The sequence below is a fragment of the Ostrea edulis genome, chromosome 5 (assembly GCF_947568905.1).
Source record: "Ostrea edulis chromosome 5, xbOstEdul1.1, whole genome shotgun sequence".
Lineage (NCBI taxonomy): Eukaryota > Metazoa > Mollusca > Bivalvia > Ostreida > Ostreidae > Ostrea > Ostrea edulis.
Window position 1 is genome coordinate 77,469,166 of NC_079168.1, and position 24,203 is coordinate 77,493,368.

General features: G+C 35.5%; 1 protein-coding gene and 1 long non-coding RNA gene across 3 annotated transcripts in view; one reads left to right on the forward strand and one right to left on the reverse strand.

Moving 5' to 3' along the window:
* Positions 1 to 15: 15 nt before the first annotated feature.
* On the forward strand, positions 16 to 14,687 carry LOC130055065 (uncharacterized). Of its 2 annotated transcripts, none has more exons than XR_008803289.1 (2): positions 16 to 444; positions 13,747 to 14,687. It is a non-coding gene; the product is annotated as an uncharacterized LOC130055065 (long non-coding RNA). The 2 variants fall into 2 exon arrangements; XR_008803288.1 differs by lacking the exon at positions 16 to 444 and adding an exon at positions 8,699 to 9,288.
* The window catches only part of LOC125650813 (glycine-N-acyltransferase-like protein 3), an 18,070-nt gene continuing 6,036 nt past the window's right edge, over positions 12,170 to 24,203 (reverse strand). Inside the window, exons 4-6 of the mRNA XM_048879348.2 lie at positions 21,613 to 21,730; positions 15,936 to 16,056; positions 12,170 to 14,546 (exon numbers count right to left, since the gene is read on the reverse strand). Of these exons, the coding sequence (XP_048735305.2) occupies positions 14,126 to 14,546; positions 15,936 to 16,056; positions 21,613 to 21,730 (660 nt within the window). The 3' untranslated portion in view covers positions 12,170 to 14,125. The remainder of the gene's footprint in view (positions 14,547 to 15,935; positions 16,057 to 21,612; positions 21,731 to 24,203) is intronic.

Below are 24,203 nucleotides of genomic sequence, written 5' to 3' on the forward strand. Positions count from 1 at the left end.
ATTGTATAACCTGCATTGGGTGGAAGGGATTTATTAACATATGTGTATGTCCTTTAACACTGGTTATTGATGCCCATTCTAATCAAGTTTAATATTGTTCAGTATGATTTGTACTTGCAGTGCAAAACATAATTTTTCTAAACGTATTGAATATTATTTACCTAATCTGGTTTACTCACTTTTGAACTGCGTGTACTGCAGTAAGAACTACACTGACTAGAGGTGGATTTATTACCATATATACGTACATTTCCAGTGTTTTTTGCTGTTGATATCTTTACAAACTTTAATGATAACCATATCTATTTCCCCATGAATGCACTGCAGTTGTGAAGAATGCGTGTATGAATGAATGGAGCACTGCAGTTGTGAACAATGCGTGTATGAATGAATGGAGTACGTCTGCACTGCAGTTGTGAACAAAGGAGTACGTCTATTTTAACGGTAAGGAATTGTAACAGAAATGAAAGTAGAATATAAATATGAAAAACAAACTTTAGTTTCGAAAATGAACTGCAACATTTCACACCGGCATATCGTTAGAACGCCATGAAGTATGCAGAAGTGAAGTGTCGCATACCCCCATCTGTTGATAATAAATGACATTCATTTCTTAAATTCATATTCAAACAAATCAGATTTCACTGCATTCTCAATTCTCTTCTTTTGTACTTTAGTATCATTACATACGAAGCATACTTAATCAATAACATTTTATGTGTTCTTCGATCTCAACGTTCCTTGTTACGTAAATTGCAGCTAGTCATACTTGAATAAAGGTAATTTTCTAAAAGCTTTCGGTTTCACATACCAATTGTTTTTGTCATCTGTTCCAATGAAAACAAACCAGATTTGTGCATGTGAAATGTATGTATGTACATTTAATAGTGGATAGTTTAGTTATGATGGTATGAACCTCAGACAAAAACAACTCTCATAGCCATCCGCCTGTCGCTCTCTTTAAAAGGCACATGACTATATATGTACGTTATTGTCGTCGCCTTCATTTAACAGAACGAGCCATGCATTGTGGGCCGCTGAAAAGAGAGTACTGATTAAGTATATGATTGATCACAAAAAGATCAGCAGGCACGGGAAATGAGAGATAGATAGTAATGAGACAATGCCATAATGTACAGTCTGAATTTCGTTTCACATTAATGACGAAAACACACAGTATTGTATAAATTTCTTTTAATAAAGAAAAATGAACAAACAAGAAACAGATATTACAATTGGCCGTGGATCGATGATTGAGTATTAATCGGATTCTGTATCTTTGTTTTGATAAGGTTGTTGATATGACTCAGTCATGTAAAACATTTCTTTATTGCTTAAAAAACGATTATCGTTAGATTAAACCTTAGATTTATTTAACAAATCCCAACTTGAGACCTGCTCGTAAACATTTCTAAGAAAGACTCATCATTGTTAGAATATACCGGGTGGTTTAAAGGGAATGAAACGGAAATCCCAAAGACAGGCACTAAAATAAGAACAAGAAAAATATATTCTAACCGTTTTAAAATAGCAGTCAGAATTTTTTTTGACTTTAATAAAGCACTACCATTTTTGGCTTTTTGTGATTCTTTATTTTAGAGCAAACCCATCTTTTTACGGGATTGTTTTTCTTCATACTACATAGAAAAAAACCAATGTTCAATATTTATATTTCTGTTGACGAAGAGCATATAAAATGCAACCATGGATTTGTTTTCATAAAGAAATGTTCCCTTGACAAAATGGGTGAGAAGGCGAGACTGGAAATTTTCGGATCCAGATCTCTTATGTAGAAACACAAATTAAAGTTTTCAGTAAAGGAGAACGGGTACATTATAGTTCTTTGCTGTGAGGTCCCGGGTTAGAATAGGTTCTCGGTACACATTGCTTGTCGCCTTGTTTATTTTGCAGAATTTTTCTTCAGATCTTGGGGATTATATTAGTTATACCGGTAGGTGTAAAAAGCGACAAAATGGGACCGCAAAAACCGAGGCCTCGTTGTTACAGCAGGTGTTGCATGATAAAGATCCCTCCCTGCTCAATAGTCATAAGCGACGAGCATAGACCTAAAATTTGCAGCCCCTCACCACCAAAGGTGACGTCTCCGTATGAGTGAAGTATTCTCGAGCGGGACGTTAAACAATATACAATCAATCAATCTTTCCAACAGAAAAAACTCACCGAGGGAAAACTGAAAAGGAAACTCTTACTCTGACCTTCAAGTAGCTAGATTACAGGAGCACGCCACCACTCCTTGTTGAAAAGAGGGGATATCGGAAATAGAGAAGTTTGGAACTCTTCAGAAAAAGAAAATACGAAACTTATGCGTCTCTTGGTCAACTCTGCAACTCTTGTATACAAATAGTGATGGCGAAAGACGACTCATTTCTGATACAAAAAATGTCTGCCTGAATTGAAGATTTTTTTTTTTTTTTAGAATGTTGCAAGTGAAAGCCATCGTACCAAAAACATGAGCTATTGGATTAAATTTCTGATATTTGGTAGCGGAGATAAGACAAATAATAATAATGTTAAAAAAACCCGTTTATTTCCACACCGTATGCACGTACGAGGATATTTACAAGTACTTAATGAGATTTTCTCGAGACATTAAAACAAATGGCCACTAAGAAATATATAAATAAACACAATTTATGTATGAAAGGTGAAAATTATGAACAATGATCAATCTCATAACTCCTATAGCAATACCAAATAGAGAGTTTGACAAACACGGACCCTTGGATATACCAGAGGTGGGATCAGGTGCCTAGGAGGAGTCAGCATCGGCCACACCCGCCGTGAGCCCTATATCTTGATCAGGTAAACGGAGTTATCAGCGTGCCAAGAACGGCCATACAATCGGCATGAAACACGTCAAACTGGCAGACTAGATCATTATAACGAACATATATTTTGCGAAATGCTGGTTGTAAACGAGACTGTTGGAACCCCTGCACTATCAACTTGTTTGTTAGTAGCCTGTTTCCATTTAAAAACTGACCACACGCAGAAAAAGCTCTTGCGTATCGAATCAGTTGAGAGATGTAAACACTATATGTAGGTGATAGTGGAATATTGCTACATAAATATGGGAAGTTGACGATGGAGAAGTTGAAATCATCCCGTTCGTGATAAAGTTGAGTTGTTAGTTTACCGTAATATCTACTTTCAATGAAATATCTAAGTATGAAGCAGAAGTGGACGACTCTGTGGTGTCTTTTGTTTTGAGCTCACAGGGATATATTGAATCGACATATGAATGAAAATTAATATTGCTAATAGATAAAACATCGTCGATATATCTAAATGTCGAATTGAAGGCCACAGCAAGAAATTTCTTCTCACATAATAGTTTTTGAATAAATTCTGCTTCATAGAAATAGAAAAACAGGTCAGCTAATAAAGGGGCACAATTCGTGCCCATGGGGATTGCAACCGACTATTGGAAGACCTGATCACCAAAGACCACGAAGATATTGTCAATGAGGAACTCCAGCATATTTTTTATTTCAACTGCAGAGTCTTGTGCGTGGAATCAGAGTAATTTTAGATGAATTCACTAGATAGGAATATTTGCGTTTTGTATTTTTGTTGAAGAAGCAACTGTCAATGATGTCAAAAAGTCTAGTCTTTGCTTTATCGTGAGGAATGATGGTGTAAAGAGTTGAAAAGTCATGCGTTTTAATGTTGTTGATTTGAGAAAAGTTTTGTGATTTCAAGTTTACTAAAAGTTGTTGAGAATGTTTTAGAATCCACTTTTGATTTTCACCACTTCTGGTATATGTAATCGCACAGTAAGTTTGAAGTTTCTCCGCACAGCTGTTAATATTTTCGTGAGGAGCAAAGATAGGGGCTTGGTAGAGCACTTACTGGATCCAGCAATGTATCTTTGTAAGGGTTTTTATGTACATGTGGTTTAGGAATCCAGTATAGGTACGGTAACTCATATTCACTCGACCCATTGACTGGGATATTAAATGTGTCTAAAACTGAAGCATGATTTTGAGAATTTCATCTTTTGAAAGGGCAGTTGGAATATAAGTACCAAAAGTGGAAGTAATGCCAAGTTCGTTTAAAAATACAGTTGTAACTAGATGCTGTCATAAGACAGTAATACCCGCACACAAGTGTTTGCCTTTAAATATACTCTTCGTCATATTGGTGTTACTGGCAAAGAAGCCACAATCGTTATTTTATAATTTACTTGATTATACATGATTAAATTAAGCATAAAATGCTCAGATGAGAATGTAGCCGGTGGGCTTCCGGGGGGGTATACGTTACTACTTACATATTTTCATGCCAATTTCAGATGTTTTACTTACTTTATACATTAACATGCATTAGGTGGTGGCTAAGTTAAGTGACATTGCTGCAGTAATGCATGTAAACCTTATACGGTACCAATGTTGATGCACCAGATGCGCATTTCGACAAATAATGTCTCCTCAGTGATGCTCGACCGAAATGTTTGAAATCCGAAATAACAATGAAGTTTTAGAGCTATGATAGCCAAAAACAGCGTGCCAAAAAAGTGGAGTCAAATTCGTCTAAGGATAAGAGCTATGCATAAATATAATTATAGCGGTAATGTATACAGTACTATACTATCTAAGCATGAGGCAGTATTTGTCGGTAGTTTTGAAAATATAGCGGTAATTTAGTGCACCTGGGCCTCTTTATATTAGTATTTTATATACATGTAAATAAATCATAACTTAAGAAAAAATAAAATCTGTTCGAAAAGGAGTTGTAGAAGGAATATTTTATGGGAGTATAATTACTTACATTTAATCAAAATGAAGTATTACCAAATATGAATTGGTATACATCGATGGTTACTAAAGTGGATTAAAGTTTGTTCAAATCATGCCCCCCCCTTCCCCGAGGTAGGGTGAGATCCCTATGGGCATTCAAAATGTTAATTGGGAATATAAGTAGGAAAAGTCTTTAAAAATCTTTTTCAAGAACAACAAAGCCATGATTATACATATTTATGTGGAAGCATCCTTAGGTAGTGTACATTCACTGACATCTTTGTTCAAATCATGACCCCTTGAGGCAGGGTGGGGCATTCAGTTAAACTAGATATGACAGTAGAAGTTTCTGTTTGTTAATTTGTTTGTTTTAATTTTTTTTTAAAAGTGAAAAATAGATACTGAATTGAAATATTGAAAATTTTTGTAAATTAAATTGTCTCGTTTCAATATATATATAGACCATAAGTACTTCAGTTAATTTAAAATTAAAAAACTTACCTAGATCTATATGTAGAAAAGATTTCTGCTTCAAAGTCTGAAACTCAGGAGCAATTGAGATCTAATGTTTAGTGACTAGGTATTTAAATCCTAATGAGTAGTAGTCACTAGCATAAATCGCCAGTGAAATCATTGAGTACAGTAGTAAATACTTCACGAAAACCAGAATATTATCTTGACTTGGCGAGATAATTATCTTGACTTGACGTGATATCTTATGTTGACAAAAATTATCTGGATGGCAGAAATATGCCACCATACTTCACAGAAAAGTTGTATGCATGGATGATTTTTGTTGATATATCTAGGGGTGGGGATCAATAGTGGTGGACTTTTTAAATATGTTTGATAAAATTATTGGGTCCAAAGTTCAGGAAAACTCTTTCAAACCATTTGAAACCTTTTATAATAATTGAAAAAAATTATATTTCAAGAACAAGAGGTATACACTTTTTCAATACTTTATGCCAGAATGATGAAGTGTTATAAAATTGTGATCTATTGCTATTCTTAACTTTTACTGCTTTTTGAGTGAAAATGAAGCATTTATATTCAAATTCATTTCAGTAAGAGGAACATTTAAATTAAATTATAACAAGAAGAACACTCATAACCATAACAGTGAAGAAAGAAAGTCATTGGAAGTTCGTACTTTGTACAAAGATTTTTTATGACCTGACAGTGTGTCATAACCTTGACTCAAAGTCATTGTGACAAGTTCAATGTCATTGATACCTTCCAAAAATGATTTGGCCCATGCATAAATTTGGAAACCAAGATTTTTTGTACAAAAAGCCTAATTTTCGACCACCATTTGGCCCCTAGGGCAAAAATAAAAATTCCAAAACCTTATTGCGCATCTACAGGACACCAGCAACTAATTTCCTAAAGATTATTAGGATACTGCTTAAAACGTAAAAAGAGTTCTGGGGACCTGAGTGTTCTTTTGTGCAAAAATGTCATTTTTCAACCCTCATTTGACCCCAGGGGTGAAAATAAAAATTCCAAAACCTTATTGCACATCTACAGGACACCAGCAATCATCATGCAAAAGATTATTAGGATACTGCTGAAAATGTAAGAGGAGTTCTAGGAACAAGGTTTTTTTGGTACAAAATCGTCATTTTTCGACCCCCAATTGGCCCCCAGGACAAAAATAAAAATTCCGAAACCCTATTGTGCATCTACAGGACACCAGAAACCATCTCCCTAAATATTATTAGGATACTGCTTAAAATGTAAGAGGAGTTCTGGGAAATAGGGTTCTTTTTGTGCCAAAAAACGTAATTTTTCGACCCTCATCTGACTCCAGGGGTGAAATGAAGATTCCAAAACCTTATTGCACATCTACAGGACACCAGCAATCATCTTCCAAAAGATTATTAGGCTACTGTGTAAAATGTAAGAGGAGTTCTGGGAACCAGGGTTTCTTTTTACAAAATCGTCATTTTTCGACCCTATTTGATCCCTAGGGTGAAAATGAAACTCCCAAAACCTTATTGCACATCTACAGGACACCAGCAATTATTTTCCAAAAGATTTTTAGGCAAATGTGTAAATTGTAAGAGGAGTTCTGTGAACCAGGGTTGTGTTAAAAAGCATCATTTTCGACCCCCATTTGGCCCCTAGGGTGAAAATGAAAATTCCGAAACCTTATTGCACATCTACAGGACCCAACCAATCATCTTCCGAAAGATGATTGGGCTACCGCATGAAATGTAGGAGGGGTTCTGGGAACCAGGTTTTTGTTGAAAAAACATCATTTTTGACCCCCGTTTTGCCCCCCAGGGTAAAATTGAATATTCTAAGACCTTATCATATATCTACAGTACACCACCTATCATATTCCAAAAGATCAATTGGTTACCACTTGAAATAAAAGAGCAGTTTGAGGAAGAAGAAAGTGTGACAGACGGACGGACGGACCAGGGTAACAACAATATACCCGAACTTTCTTTAGAAAATGCGGGTATAATAATAAGCCTTACAAACAAAGACAATGTTGTTCGTAGCTTTGTCAGCTGGAACCAAATCATATTCCTCATGTAACCTATCTAATTCTTTTATCACTTCTGGTTTACTAAACACAGAAGGATAGATGGTATGTACTTTTGTTTTCATATGTCTAATGCGGGATTTTAATATTCCTCTTATACTTTTAACCCATTCTGACAATGTATCAAGTTCTTTTTCATATTTAGCCCATCGTCTGGCATAATTTAACAATTGAAATGCCATTTGTGCATTGACATCAAATTGGTAAAGCTCAATAAAACATTATTGCCAAGAATATACATTAATCAAATATCTATATGTGCAAATTCATTCTTTCCTTTACACGGCAAAGAACATATTTGCAAAATTTTCAAATATCAAATTGATCAATAACTATATGAAAGGCAAAGATCACGAACAGTGATCAGTCTCATAACTCCTATAAGCAATACAAAACAGAGAGTTGGACAAACACGGACCCCTGAATATACCAGAGGTGGGATCAGGTGCCCAGGAGGAGTAAGCATCTCCTGTGAACCGCTCACACTCACCGTGAGTCCTATATCTTGATCAGGTAAACGGAGTTATCAGTAGTCAAAATCAGTGTGCCAAGAACGGCATAAGAATCGGCATGAAACACGTCAGACAGCATTTGACCCAATGATAGATTGTATTGGCAAACTAGATCGTTATAACACCCATAGGATTTGCGAAATGCTGATATTAAACGTTATTGTTGGAACCACTTCACCATCAGCTGTTTGTTAGTAGCCTGCTTCGATTTAAAAATGACCATACCCAGAACAAGCTCTTATGTATCGAATCAGTTGAGAGATGTGAACACCATATGTAGATGATAATGGAATATTGCTACATAAATATGGGAAGTTGACGAAATTCAATAAGTGCAATCAATGAAAATCAGATATTATGGTTTGTCATTAAATAATTTTCAGCAAAGTTTTAATGCTCCTGTACATATCTGACCATACCATACCATACCCCTTTTTTGCCACCAAATATTTATCCCTAATCTTTGTAGTCCTAAGCACACTCCACCTGGTCTATCTTTGGCTGCAACAAATGCTCTTTTCACTATTGAAGAACCCACAATACAGATTTGAAATTCTGAAATAACATTTCCACAGATTGTGATTGTTTTTATCTAATGCCAAATGAAGTAACACACTAGGTTCTGAAGTATGATTTGTAAGTCTTAGATTTTCACCTACCCGCTTTACAGATTTCATCATCAGATATATACATAACTTGGCTGCATTAGTAGCTGCACCTATTCCGAATGAATGTGACTTATACCTAGTGCTGTCTACCCCGATTGCTTTTAAATTTTTGCTTAAAACTGATGCGAACTGAATATGTGTAAGCACCTGATCCCCAAAGTGACAAAATAAATTTCCCTGCCTACTGGCAGTGGGTCTTACTCCAAATAGCCAGCCATAATCTTAACAGGTTTAATGTTAGTCAGTGCTTGGCTGTTATCTATCAGAACTGTCCCCCCTTTCCCCTTTGATTAACTTTTGAATGCTGAAGTTTTTCATAAAACTTTGGTCAATGGATATTTACAGGTTTTTTTAAACTGGACTGCATGACCTAGTGATTGTTTTATCCCTTCAGTGATCTCACCTACTCTAAAATTTCCAAAAAATGCCACGCTATAAGCAGCTGCAAATAATTTTGCTTTATCGTTATCAGTACATACAATTGGTAATACTTTCAAAATGTTTCGCAAGATTTTTGTTGTTATTGGTAATCTAATATCCTTGGTCTTAGATTTTCTTCTATAACCTTCTATTAACTTTTTGACTATGAAGTTTTGAGTTACATCTGTGTAATTGTTTAACGTAAAAGATAATATGCGATTCCTGACATATAAGTCCTTGCTATTGATTCCCCCCAAACCCTTCACTGACATGTAGCCTATGAATTGTACAATTTGCTCCAATGGAGGAGGACAAAGCTTTTCCAGGATGAAATCAACTCAAAATTCATCAAAAGAAGTCAACGCTTGTTTGTAAGTATCTTGTGTATTTTGTGCTGTTGCAATCTGGAGTAATTTGTTTACTTCATCTCTGACATCAATACTAGAAATTGTTGTGGTATGATCTCTGGTTGTTCGTCCGCCTCTGGCACTAGTTGTCTGAAACGATGAAACTGTTTACGAGACAAAGAATCTGCTATGTTATTTTGTTTCACTATTATGTGTTGTGCTTTAAACATGATGCTGTTCCTCAAAAGCAAGAAGACTATCGGTCTTTTGAATCCCATAGCTCTCTTGGATTTTGATAATTGCCTGTTAATAATTGATACCAAAGCACTGTTGTCAACATACATTATGATTTTTTTAATTCACACCCCCCGCAAATAAATTGCCAATACGGCACTAGTTCTAGAAATGACATTTCCTGGAAAACTGAACTTTTCCAATCATGTGATCATGGCCAGTAACTCCAGTGACCCTGACAGTATGCACCGCATCCTAACTCTGAATTTCCAGTGCTGTCTGTGAACAGCTCAATATTATCACCAATTAACCATTCACCTTCGAAGATCAGCATTACCCCATTAAAGTTGTACAAACAGCTCAACCACATCTTGCTTGTATTCATTACTTAATCTTATGTGATGGTGCGGTTTCTTTATCCCACAGGCGGCTTCACAAAAACGCCTAAAATGCTCTTGCATTTTTGGACCTCTTTAATGAAAAAAATTTAAACTGCCAACGAGATTTTGAATCTCTTGAAGCTGTAGTGATTTCTTAATCGACGTTGTTGTTAGCAATGCACTTAATTGCTGAACCTGTTCATGTAGTATTCTTACCACCATGTCTATTGTGGCTATTTCAAATCCCCAAAATATAATTTTTGCTGTGGGACCCAATGTTTTTACCTGTGCTATGGGAACTCCAATAGCATCACACATTCTGCGAAACCCTTGCATTGGAGAAGCACATTCAGCTGAACCTGAAGAGCCCAAGAAGAGGAAATCATCCAAATAATGAAAAATTGCACCAATTCTAACTCTGCAATTCCCAGTGCAAAAACGTAGAGATTTTTTCAAATAGGTTACATGAAATGGCACAGCCCATTAGCAGACATTTATCATGTAATAATTTCCTTCGAACTTTAAATCTAGAAGGTCAAAATCTCCCGGATTAAGAATTATTATCAATCTGAATGCTAACTTTATATCCAATGTTGCCAATTTTACCTGAAATTGCGACTTTCTGTAGTACCTGGTCTAAGGAAGTGTACGCGACTGTGCATTCATCAGGATTTATAAAATGATTGACGCTATTGTTTTCCGGCGAAGAGAGGTGTGTTATTAACCTCCAGCCAACCCCCCCCCCCCGACGTGAGTACTATACCAATTGGTGAAATTCTTAAGTTGTATATTGGTTTGCTCAAACAGGGGCCTGCAATTCTTCCTAATTCTACTTTACTTTTTATTTTTTCTTTGCAGTATCTGGGAACTGTAGGACCGTTTTTAAATTTTTTGATTCACCTCCTAATTTTGGACCTTGATTGCCAATTCGAAAACCAAACTGAAAACCTTGCAATAATTCATTTGCCACCTCTTTGTTTGAGTAATTTTCCAAAAGTGGTTTTAAATCTTTAAATTTGATTGGGGTATAGCATAGCTTCCAGATATTAGTGGTTTCTCCCACCCCCTCTGTGCTGCACCCCTCTTCCCCCTGTATTTTGATATTGGCCTCTCTATTGATTCTGACCTCGAAATGTCTGGTTTCCCCTTAGGAAATTGTGATTGTCCTGTCTTTGATCATTGAACAAAATGTTATTGGATGTGGGGCATTGCATTTCAGACACAAATGTAAATAACTGCATGGAGCCCTACAACAAGAACCTTGGTAATTATAGGTATAACATTTCTTCTGACTCTGGTTTTGTGTATCAGCAGCTAGAAACTTTGTAGTTGGTGTAATGTACAATAATTGTTACGGTTTAACCCAATTCGAGGTCAACTACCCCCAGTTTCCAGATGGATTCTTTGCAAGTTTTAATCTAAATTGCTGGTCATACTCCTTGAACCCCAAACTGAATGACCTCGCTTCTGCTAGTCGAATGTCATTCATATATTTCAAAAGATCCAATGTCTTGGCTGGATGGGCCTCTATGGGGTTACAGAAATAACCCCTTTACCCGGCAAAAACCGCTACACCCAAAATAACACACTATACCAAACACCCACGGACTCCCAACTTTTTTCCAGTCAACTTTTCCGTGGTGACGCGATGATCTCTTAAAAAATGAAGTACTCTAACAGCAAAACCAGTACATAAACGAATTTCCGGAAATAACAATTTCGGAATTCATTAAAATTATAACTCAATTTTTGCTTCATGCTAAAATTAATGGATTTATTTTAAATCAATAAATCTTATTATGTTATAAAAGCAACATATCTTAAAAGCATTGCAACATATGAAAATGTCTTTCTCAATATTCCAAGTATGGGAAATAAAATTTAGTGTAATTCGAACAACTGATATCAAGGAATCAAGAGAGAAACTAAGAAACCGAGAAGCGTTTTTGGATGGTTATATATCCACTTTTACAACAATTTAAAGTAAAACTGGTGCTCAGTCCTGGCGTTCTGGTTTTTACTGCCACTAAAAAAGACCTCTACGTGGGACCAATTTCCAGTGATATGGATGAGGACGTTGAACACATCGCGGAACAAATAGTCGGATCGTGCGGCTTCGCGGGAATTAACGCTGAATATGTTATCAAGCTAGCTGATTTTGTACGGAAAAACTTTCCACAAGAAAATGACTGCTTAACTTGACAACAGAGTTAAAGAAATGATTATTTGTGTTATGGGTCAGAACAAACCCTTAATATAGCGCAGCATAACTTGCTAACAAAACACAATGAAACAATTGATAAGATTTATTTACAATGAATAAGTAATAGAAAATTGTAACAATAGCAAAATATTAACTTACGGTAGTCGACGATAAATCCGAACAGAATATACACACGCAAAAATAGTAATTCCAAAATCATAGTGTTTAACTAGAGCTTTTTTCTTTTAATCAAAAGAATTCCAGTGTATTTATAATAAGAATTAATTTTTTAGTATAATCTTGAAAGACCATGTCATGATGATGCAACCATTACGTCATCTTTCTACTAAAACTAACATGAGGTCTAGAACAATCTAGGTCACCGGTGTCACAACAAGTATAAACATAAATTCTCAAGAACAATCTAGGTCACAGGTGTGAATTTAGTGCAAATAGCAATATACACAACACTTGCATGTATAATTGATTTAAAAAGTAAAGATAGTGAACAATGGTCAATCTCAATATTCTTATAAGAAATACAAAATTAATAATATAGCATAATAATAATAACAATAAAGTTTATATAGCGCCTTTAAGTTATATAAAACAAATTACTCTAAGGCGCTTTACAAGAGTAAGAAGAGGAACAAAACAATAAAACACAATTAAGATCTTATATCAGTAAAATTATCAAAATAAAACTATAATTAAGATCTTATATCAGTAAAATTATCAAAATAAAACTCTATAATTAAGATCTTATATCAATAAAATTATCAAAATAAAACTCTATAATTAAGAACTTATATCTTATATCGTCAATACAACCTCACATTGGGTGAGATGTTGTCTGACGTGTTTCATACCGATTGTTAAGCCGTTCTTGGCACACTGATTTTGACTGCGGATAACTCCGTTTACCTGATCAGGATATGGGGCTCACGGCGGGTGTGACCGGTCAACAGGGGATGCTTACTCCTCCTAGGCACCTGATCCCACCTCTGGTGTGTCCAGGGGTCCGTGTTTGCCCAACTATCTATTTTGTATTGCTTGTAGGAGTTATGAGATTGATCACTGTTCGTTATCTTCACCTTGCATCAGTAAGATTATCAAAATAAAACTCTATAATTTAGATCAATCGCCAAAGTTTTTAAAAAATTTTTATGCTGAGCACTATGCAAAGTATTAGAAATCAACTAAATAAAACATTAAGAAGATTTAGAAATTTGCATTAAAACGGTCATTGAAAAAATACCTCATATACTGCTTCAATTTCTTCTGTTGTTGGTGGTGGTTTTATTTTTGCATTAATTTCCCATCTCGACAATGAATTCTCTTCTGTACATTGTACTTTGGATCAAGGATTATCCGATGATTTGGAACTCTATAGGTGTAACAGGTTTTCTCTGACGGGGTTGCATATTATCGGAATCACACTGTTGAATATGCTGCATTTCTATTTTGAGAATCTTCGTTAGCCAAAAATTTACGATCCACTCCGCTTATCTTGTTTAGAGAGGTAAGCGAAGTTTCCCAACAAATGGTCTACTTGTCCATCGGAAGCCAGGATTGTATTACCTTTGGTTTTATGTATTCTATGGTCATATCAAGGCGAATTGTAATGTACATTATCGTTTTTATGCTTTCGTTTTCGAATGCAAGGCGAAGATAACGAACAGTGACCAACCCCACAACCCCCACAAGCAATACAAAATAGGCAGTTGGGCAAACACGGACCCCTGGACACACCAGAGGTGGGATCAGGTGCCTAGGAGGAGCAAGCATCCCCTGTCGACCGAATGCTTTTTTTCAATTGACACAAAGGAAAGTAACAATTACTAATACTGGATGGTGTTGTATTTGAGAGCAATGTGTTGAGAATTATGTACACATAAAAATGAAAAGAACCATTGTTTATAAAATTTGATCGTAACTATTTCGCATTTACCTTAACATCAATGTTATCTTCATTTACTCGTTTTCTACATTTCTGAATATATGTCTCCTTAGATAATCTATGGGTAAATGTGTCTATACAAAACTAAGAATTGTAAAATGCAAAAGACATTTCGAAAGGCATAAGTACGTAACCATTTTTCTTATGGAAATTAATTGATGTCTCGTTTTTCTGTTCAACGCAAGCAAACACTAAATGACCATCTTTAACTAGTTTTCCAGCGAGTGTCCTCGTGACAACGCTTCCTAAATTTGCTCTCCTATATTCAGGTTCCACGTACAACATCCCAATCCCGCCATATTCTTGTTGAAGTTGCCAGGCGACAAGTCGACCATCCTCGGTCTCGATACCGACGGTGTGGAAATTAGAGATATGATACCTCATCCAACACCCTAGGTCTCCATATTGGTCATATTCGCCTTTCGGATCCCACGACTTGCAAACATTCTCTACATGAGATTGCGATTGATTTAATAGAGATATTTTGAATCCATCTGGAATTTCTCTGAAAACAACGAGCATCCATTGATAACAATCACCTTATCATGATAACTCCAAATACGGGGCATCATATCCAAAAGTGAAAAATTGGCTCATTGTCCGGTAATCAATAAGTAAATTGTCAAATAAAATATGTTATATATATTACTTGTTGTCAGATTATATTTAATTTCTTACTATATATATATATATATATATATATATATATAAAAGAGGCCCATAGGCTACATCGCTCACCTGAGCAGCAGTTCCTAGCAATAAACAAGCTTGTGTAAAACTCATTATACAAGCAGCTTGGTTCAGAAAAAACTTTTCAAAGGTAACGACTAAAAATTCATCATTTATCAAACTTAATTATTAAACTTGACCACAAAGTCATTAATTATCTTGTTTAGACGGGTATGGCCTTTCACATCAACAAATATCATCTAAGGATGCTTTGTGCCAAGTTTGGTTCCCTATACACTCGCATGTAAAACTTTGATCTCTTATTGTGGCCCCACCCTAACCCCAGGGGTCATGATTTTTACTAACTTGAATCTCCGCTATGTCAGGAATCCTTTATGTGAATTTAAGCTTTTTGGGCACTGATTCTTGAGAAGATTTTAAAATAATTTTTAGATTTTTAAATGACCCCACCCTATTTTTGGATTTTAGTGATTATCTCCCCTTTGAAGGGGGCATAACCCTTCATTTCACCTAACTTGAATCCCATTCACCCAAAGATGATTTTTTCCAAGTTTGATTGAAATTTGGCATGTGGTTCTAGAAAGGAGGATTTTTCTATATGTCTGCATGTAAAACTTTGATGTCCCATTGTGGCGCCACCCTACCCCCAGGAGCCATGATCTGAACAAACTTGAATCTGCTCTATATCAGGAAGCTTTCAAGTAAATCTCCACTCTTCTGGCCCAGTGGCTCTTGAGAAGATTTTTAAAGATTCTCTTTATATATTCGCATGTATAACTTTGATCCCCTATTTTGGCTCAAACAAATCGCAGCAGGTCAAGATTTTAACAAACATGAATCTCCATTATGTCATGAAGCTTTCATGTAGATTTCAGTTTTTCTGGCCCAGTGGTTCTTGAGAAGATTCTTAAATGACATACTTTGCATTTTTGTGATTATCTCCCCTTTGAAAGGGGAATGGCCCTTTATTTGTATCTACTTGAATCCCCGTTATCCAATGATGCTTTTTGTCAAGATTGGTTAAAATTGGCCCAGTGGTTCTGGAGAAGAAGATGAAAATGTGAAAAGTTTACGTTGACGACACCGACAAACAAATTTTGATCAGAAAAGCTCATTTGAGCCGTTGCATCATGTGAGCTAAAAATTCTACAGTCCTTTAGAAAATATACTTTATTTCACAATCCAAACTGAATATTATACTTACAGAGGAACTATTTTGTTAGGAGGAAGTGTAAAAACAAAAACCCTGCTGTCTTCTCTAACAGGACATGTTTCTGCATCTTTAAAACTGTTAATCAAGGAATCTATCACAACAGTCGTACAGCCTGTAAATTAAACAGGTTTTAACGATTTTTCCATATGATAATGAGCACATATAATACATATATGTACATTATGTAAATCACCATAAGCTCAACTAAGTATATATAATAAATTGTGTTGTGACTTGTTTTATGGGTATGGGTGACGTTCCTGAAAACGAAGAGTGACCATCATTTTTCTTGGCTCTTTTAAAAAAAGAAGTCACATTCAATGTTTTTGTTAGATGTAAATATAGGTTATGCTCACTCGAGATTTCTTTATGGTAAAATGGACCGAGTTTTGGAGGTCCACTTCCGCGCGAAGACCGAGGGCGAGCATGTTTCCTAATAAATACACATTTCCTAGATCCATGTCTTTCTAATTCCAAAAATGCGAATTCGTTTACAGTTTTGTGAACAGATGTAACACCACAAGTAATAGTTATTGTATATTTATTTCGGTGTATCTTGATTTATTTGGACGAAGGGCGGTGACGAGTGCGAAGCACGAGTCTCCGCCCTTCGTCCAAATAAATCAAGATACACTGAAATAAATATTCAATAACTTACTTGTATCATGATCAATTAGAAATATAATATCTGTCATGTGACCAGTGGTTATTGCATGATTGTTTTAATTACCCCAATGAAAAGTAAAGTTTTTGTCAGGTGATCGCGTGGGTATTTTCCTCTTCCCGCTATCCATGCCCATCGCGCACTCATCACCCGATAGTTGGTGAGAGCGGATGTTCAGAATGTGTCTGATCAGAGCACCTCCACTATGAACATTGGCGATTTACACGATTTGAGTGTACAGTATTTATTCAATGATGATCATGAGTATTTTCTCACAAGCATGTGATGACCACAAATTTCTAAAAGTTAAACCGGGAGATGATAAAATGGATATCGACACGCGGGCCTTAATCTCGTGAATTCTGATTTGAACTTCACCATGAGTTGAAATTGTCACTGTCAGGTGGTGTTCAATAATTTATTTACACGGCACAGTTTTCAAAAATATGCAAATGATGGTTCCGCCCAGTGGTGCATCTCCAGTTATGGTACACTTTTTATTAAAGGAAAACCACCACAGCCATGATACAATTTGTTTTATGCCGATAATATTTACAAATAGATTTCATGTAAGGTGAAGATAACGAACAGTGATCAATCTCATAACTCCTACAAGCAATACAAAATAGATAGTTGGGCAAACACGGACCCCTGGACATACCAGAGGTGGGATCAGGTGCCTAGGAGGAGTAAGCATCCCCTGTTGACCGGTCACACCCGCCGTGAGCCCCATCTCCTGATCAGATAAACGGAGTTATCCGCAGTCAAAATCAGTGTGCCAAGAACGGCTTAACAATCGGTATGAAACACGTCAGACAGCATTTGACCCAATGCGAGGTTGTATTGACGAACTAGATCGTTATAACGACCATAGAATTTGCGAAATGCTGACTTCAATCGAGACTGTTGAAATCCCTGTACCATCAACTTGTTTGTCAGTAGCTTACCTCGATTTAAAAACTGACTATACGTAGAACAAGCTCTTGCATATCGAATCAGTTGAGATATATATAAACATCATATGCAGGTGATAATGGAATATTGCTACATAAATGTGGGAAGTTGACGATGGAGAAGCTGAAATCATCCCGTTTGTCATACAGTTGAGTTGTTAGTTTGCCGTTAATGTCTACTTTCAATAAAATATCTAAGTATGAAGCAGAAGTGGACGACTCTGTGGTGTCCTTTATTTCGAGCTCACAGGGATATATCAAATCGACATATGAATGAAAGCTATCATTGTTAATAGACAAAACGTCATCGATATATCTAAAAGTCGAATTGAGGGTCACAGCGAAAGATTTTTTCTTCTCACGTAGAAGTTTTTGAATAAATTCTGCTTCATATGAATATAAAAACAGGTCAGCTAACAAAGGAGCACAATTCATGCCCATGGGAATTCCAACAGACTGTTGGAAGACCTGATCACCAAAGACCACGAAGATATTGTCAATGAAGAACTCTAGCATATTTTTTATTTCAACTTCAGAGTACTTGTGCTTGGAATCAGAGTGGTGTTCAACAAAGTAAGTTTTTGAATGACTGATCACTAGATATGAATATTTCCGTTTTCCGTTTTTGTTGAAGAAGCAACTGTCTATGATGTCAAAAAGTCTAGCCTTTAATTTATCGTGAGGAATGGTCGTGTATAGTGTTGAAAAGTCATAGGTTTTAATGCTATTGATTTGGGAAAAATTCTGTGATTTCAAGTTTACTAAAAGTTCTTTAGAATTTCTTAGAATCCACGTTTGATTAACACCACTTCTGGCATATGTAGTCGCACAGTAAGTTTGAAGTTTCTCCTTCACAGCTGTTAACATTTTCGTGAGGAGCAAAGATAGGGGCTTGGTAGAGCACTTACTGGATCCAGCAATGTATCTTTGTTTGTAAGGGTTTTTATGTAGTTTAGGAATCCAGTATAGGTACGGTAACTCATATTCATTCGACGCATTGACTGGAATATTAAATGTGTCTAAAACTGAAGCATGGTTTTGAAGAATTTCGTCTTTTGAAAGGGCAGTTGGAGTATAAGTATGATTACCAAAAGTGGAATTAATGCCAAGTTCGTTTAAAATACAGTTGTAATAATGAGCCTAACAAACAAAGACAATGTTGTTACTAGCTTTGTCAGCTGGAACCAAAACATATTCCTCATGTAACCTATCTAATTCTTTTATCACTTCTGGTTTACTAAACACAGAAGGATAGATGGTACGTACTTTTGTTTTCATGTGTCTAATGCGGGATTGTAATATCCCTCTTATGCTTTTAGCCCATTCTGACAATGTATCAAGTTCTTGTTTTTCATATTTAGCCCATCGTCTGGCATAATCTTCGACAGAACTCATAATAGAGATGAAATTCTGTCGCCAATTAAAAGACCGAGGTTCTCTGTATTTAGGACCTTTAAGAATAAGTGATTTGAGGTCCTCATTTTCAACTATATTAACATCACCAGTAATGACATGTCCAGCTGGACTGTAGTTGAAAGAAGATGAAGAACAAGAACATGTTGGTGGATTACGTATAAGATGGTCTATATCTAAGCACTGCAAAGTTTGTTTATAATTAAAAAGTTTGGATGCAATAGTAGAAGTATATTAAACTTTTGTCCTCGGAGATTTACGGCATGAGTGAAAGCTCAGATAATTTATATGAAAAGGTGAATATTACGAACAGTGATCAATTAGGAATACAAAATTAAAAGTTGGGCAAACATGGATAGTTGGATATACCAGAGGTGGGATCAGGTGCCTATGGAATCTATAGAAAATATATCAAAGAGGTATAGCGCTTTTGCTGACGAAACGGCCGACTCAGAAATCTAAAGGGAAGACACCGGTTTCCAATAATAGACTGACGTGTTATTTTTAAATATAAGGCTAACGTTTTTAATGTTTCGTTAATCAAGATAAATGACTGCTGCAGTTTAGCATTACTGACATTTATATGAGTCATTCTTTAATCAATAAACCATGTTCCTATGTAGAATGATAAACAGTGCAATATTTTCATAGGTCCATTCATATCACACAACAACCCTTTTACTGTTTTACACATGACATTACTTCGTTCACTGTCTTTTTCTGACATGGCTGCAGCACCTTTAATATATTTCATCAGTGCATTTGCCTTTGGTTGATAATTTGAGTGTTTAGCTTTGCCTAAATATCATATGACAGTTGCTACATGAGTTTTTTTGTATTTACTTTTGAGAAGTCTAACTGTATAACAGCTATTTTCCTCCCTTGAGTTATTTTTACTTAATACATGCTGTGCATTTGTGCCCCTTTTCTTGTAGTATTTGTTTAGCTTTTCGTCAGCCACATTACAGTTTGAAAATCCTGTGCACACAAAAACAGGTAAGTGTAAACAAACGGAACTACAGTGATCTAAAAGATACATTCTTTTTCTTTAAGCCGCAACTTGCAAATATTGGAAGTTATGATGAAAATGACTAATATGTGTTAAAATATATGTATCACATTAATACCCCCCTCCCCAAATGAAAAGCGAAAAAAAAACCACATTGGGGAAAATATTGGACACTCAGAATGTATGCTGGAAGTGTAAGATTACCGAGCACCTAAACCACTAGGCCACCAAGGAATGTAAGTTTAAAGGTTTTACAGGCTGCTAAATCTTTAGGTAAATTTTGAGAACAATTTTGTCATATTTTAGCCATTTTCAACAAGAGGGCCACCTTAAAGGGACTGATTCACGATTTCCCCCGAAATTTTGTATTTTACTTTTAATGATGAAAATCTATTGTCTAATGTATTTAAAAGATTTCATCAAAAAATTGATGTTATACATTATCACAGAAGCTCATTTTAGAGAGTTTATCATTTGTTTTGTAAACAAAGATTGCGGTATGTTATTGTTTACGAAATTTTCATAAGAAATGGATATCGATCTAAGTTTATAATATCTTTCACATTTCAAGCATTCTTTGGGTAAAATGTGTCATCTAAAAGTTAAAATTTGTGATTATGCTGCTTTATATTACAAAATTAACATTGCACATGTTTGTTTCTATACATGAAAAGACTCGAGTCTTTGTTTACATAGCACAGATTTAGGACTAAAATATTGCTTTTATTCTTGCATTCAGAAGGTCAATATTTTGACTGTGAACATTAAATTGGTTATATTTTTAATGTTTAACATCAAAAATGAATTTTTTTTTTCAAAAATCGTGAACCAGTCCCTTTAAACCAAATTTCCTCATATGGACTTATGTACCGTCATACTCAAGTAAAACAATTTCAGTGTTTTATTTCTGGTTTAAGGTGGCCTTTTGAAACAGTTTGCAATTTTTTATGCCCATTACGTTACATCTACTATATACTCTATACAATCACGATGATGTTTATGCTTATCAGATAAAGATACTATCGACATATAGATATCTTTGTTGAGTAATTTGGGTAAACACAAGTATAAACTGACATTGTATAGCAGAATATTTGTAAAAAATGATATTCAAGAAAAAAAGTATTTATGTAGGCGAAATTGCATACCAAGTGCGCTATACTTCTTTGTTAAAACGTCTTTCTAAACGGAGTTTATTTCATATAGATCAGTTTCTATGGAGTCATGATAGTTTATATTCGCTTGTTCATAAATTAAATTTGGGTGGTCTAATTACAAAAAAAAAAATTCTCGTATTAGTTTGCAACCTAATGTAAAGTATAGAATGCTTATTGTACTAAGTCTGACATTTACTTCAGATATCTTTTCTAATGACTTTTATAGGTACGACTTCATATTCATAGCGCCATTGCAGGTATTTAGGATGATACCGTGTTATCCGACTTTCAGGAGGTATTGTTTTCACTACGAAAGACGTCACGTTGCAGTAGCTTCTATTCATGGAGAATGATTTGTATTCTGTGTACTGTAAATGGGTGATTTATAGGAATATAAGTTTTCAATCAGTTTTAGAAACCCACAGGTAACATATAGTGTAGGGAATATGATTTTTGTTCGATTTCTAGTTACCAACAATGACTAAAGGTGATGCCAGAGCTTCGAAAGCATGCCGTAGCAACGTCTCCAGAGATTGACAGAAGTCTGGTTGTTTGCAGAAACACACAGCGAATGGCAAAGTATTCAATTTCTGTAAAAATTCATATTTACATATTACGTCTGTGTCAAGGTGTCCTAGAGTGCCCATCTAGTACTCACCAGGTTTAATAAGTCTTAAGCGTTAATCAAATATCTTGAGCACATTTTTTTTGGTAAGTTTTAAAACACACAGATATACATCATACACGTATGGATTTACCAGAAGACCGTTTCCTTTTCTAGTAAACCGTAGAATGACCACTAAACCCACTTGCTATTTATACTGCAAAACCACGTGAAAATCATAACCAACACCCAAATAGTAGTATAATGATAAATACAGAGACGTCACCAGCAGTTGGCGAGGTGTCAGAAATCTTGATCTATATAAGTAAGTAATTAGTAAGTAATTTTATTTATTATAGTGGCATGTGTACATATATTCATACATCCAATTTCATCACAATATACAAATCAATAAACACCCGGCCCGTCGGGCCTATATGCCACTTTAAACGTTGATATAATAATATATAATGCAAATAATTGCGCATAATAACATTTTCTATAATTATATATACATACATGTGTATACATGTATAATAAGTATATAATGTATAAATAGCTCAGTTGTTGATTTTTCCAAATGTAATATATTGTCTAAGAGAATATATGGCGCTTAGTACTTATAAATACAGAGACGTCACCAGCGGTTGGCGAGGTGTCAGAAATCTTGACGCTTAAGGTCGCAGCCGTGAGAGTTACCGTGTCTACATTTATTGTGAAATGAAACCTTTGTATAATATGCCATATCCAAGAGACCCCTGCATTCCGCTTTTACTGACAAGAGTTTGGCAAAGAAACAATTACTACTAATGTTAAACGTCTTAGATATGACACGGCGCAGGGTCTAAAATCAAACATACTGGTTGTGAAGTGACCTTCATGACCACTAGGCTACCAAGACCCGTTCATTGCAACAATGAACTAGGAAGAAACTGTAACACTATTTATGACTGACATAGATATTTTTCAAATGGCCTTGACCTAGAAGCAATGGCATGAACACAAGTAAAAGTTTCTGTCCAATTTTTCGATCGATATCCTGATCAACTTCTAGGATAATTTCGTAATCTGCCAATCTTCGTTTGCGAAGGTGGGTATAAAGGATGTAAAAGTTGTGGTGACCTGGCGGTGAGGAACCAGGAGGTCACGAGTGTGATTCAATTGAAATGGGCCAGGCTGAAAATATTACTGGTGTACACATTGATGAGAAATTACTTTACACCAATCATATTGACTCCGTATTCCGAAACGTAAATTTACTACAAATAATTTACACTACCCAAGACATATTAGGAGTAATGTCAATTTCTAAATTTTCGCATAATTTTCAAGATCGCCTCTTAAAAATGAATATGAAATGGAAATAATAAAAAAATTGGGGCGGGGGGGGGGGTGGGGTGGGGATCAAATTTTTTAATCATTAGCGAAAATACTGAATTTTTATACAAAATTTCGAATAAATTAATTTAGACGTTTTTAAGAAACGGTTTGGAAAAATATATCAACAAAATTTAATAAATTACATCATTTGAACTAGTTCCAAGTCTCATCTACTTGTATCATAAATCATAAAACGTTTAGGAAAATAAAAATAGAAGATATATTGGATGAAACAGAAATGGTAATATGGAGATTTAGTACATTTTGATTAATCAATCCTTCCGCCACAAAATATAGTCTCTGCGAAACCCCTTAGAATTTTAATGTACACAATATTTTTCAACTGGATAGGGTTCAGTAATAGATGTTTTTATATTCATATGAAGCAGAATTTATTCAAAAACTTCTACGTGAGAAGAAAAAATCTCTCGCTGTGACCTTCAATTCGACTTTTAGATATATCGATGACGTTTTGTCTATTAATAATGATAGCTTTCATTCATATGTCGATTTGATATATCCCTGTGAGCTCGAAATAAAGGACACCACAGAGTCGTCCACTTCTGCTTCATACTTGGATATTTTATTGAAAGTAGACATTAACGGCAAACTAACAACTCAACTGTATGACAAACGGGATGATTTCAGCTTCTCCATCGTCAACTTCCCACATTTATGTAGCAATATTCCATTATCACCTGCATATGGTGTTTATATATCTCAACTGATTCGATATGCAAGAGCTTGTTCTGGGTATAGTCAGTTTTTAAATCGAGGTAAGCTACTGACAAACAAGTTGATGGTACAGGGATTTCAACAGTCTCGATTGAAGTCAGCATTTCGCAAATTCTATGGTCGTTATAACGATCTAGTTCGTCAATACAACCTCGCATTGGGTCAAATGCTGTCTGACGTGTTTCATACCGATTGTTAAGCCGTTCTTGGCACACTGATTTTGACTGCGGATAACTCCGTTTACCTTATCAGGAGATGGGGCTCACGGCGGGTGTGACCGGTCAACAGGGGATGCTTACTCCTCCTAGGCACCTGATCCCACCTCTGGTGTGTCCAGGGGTCCG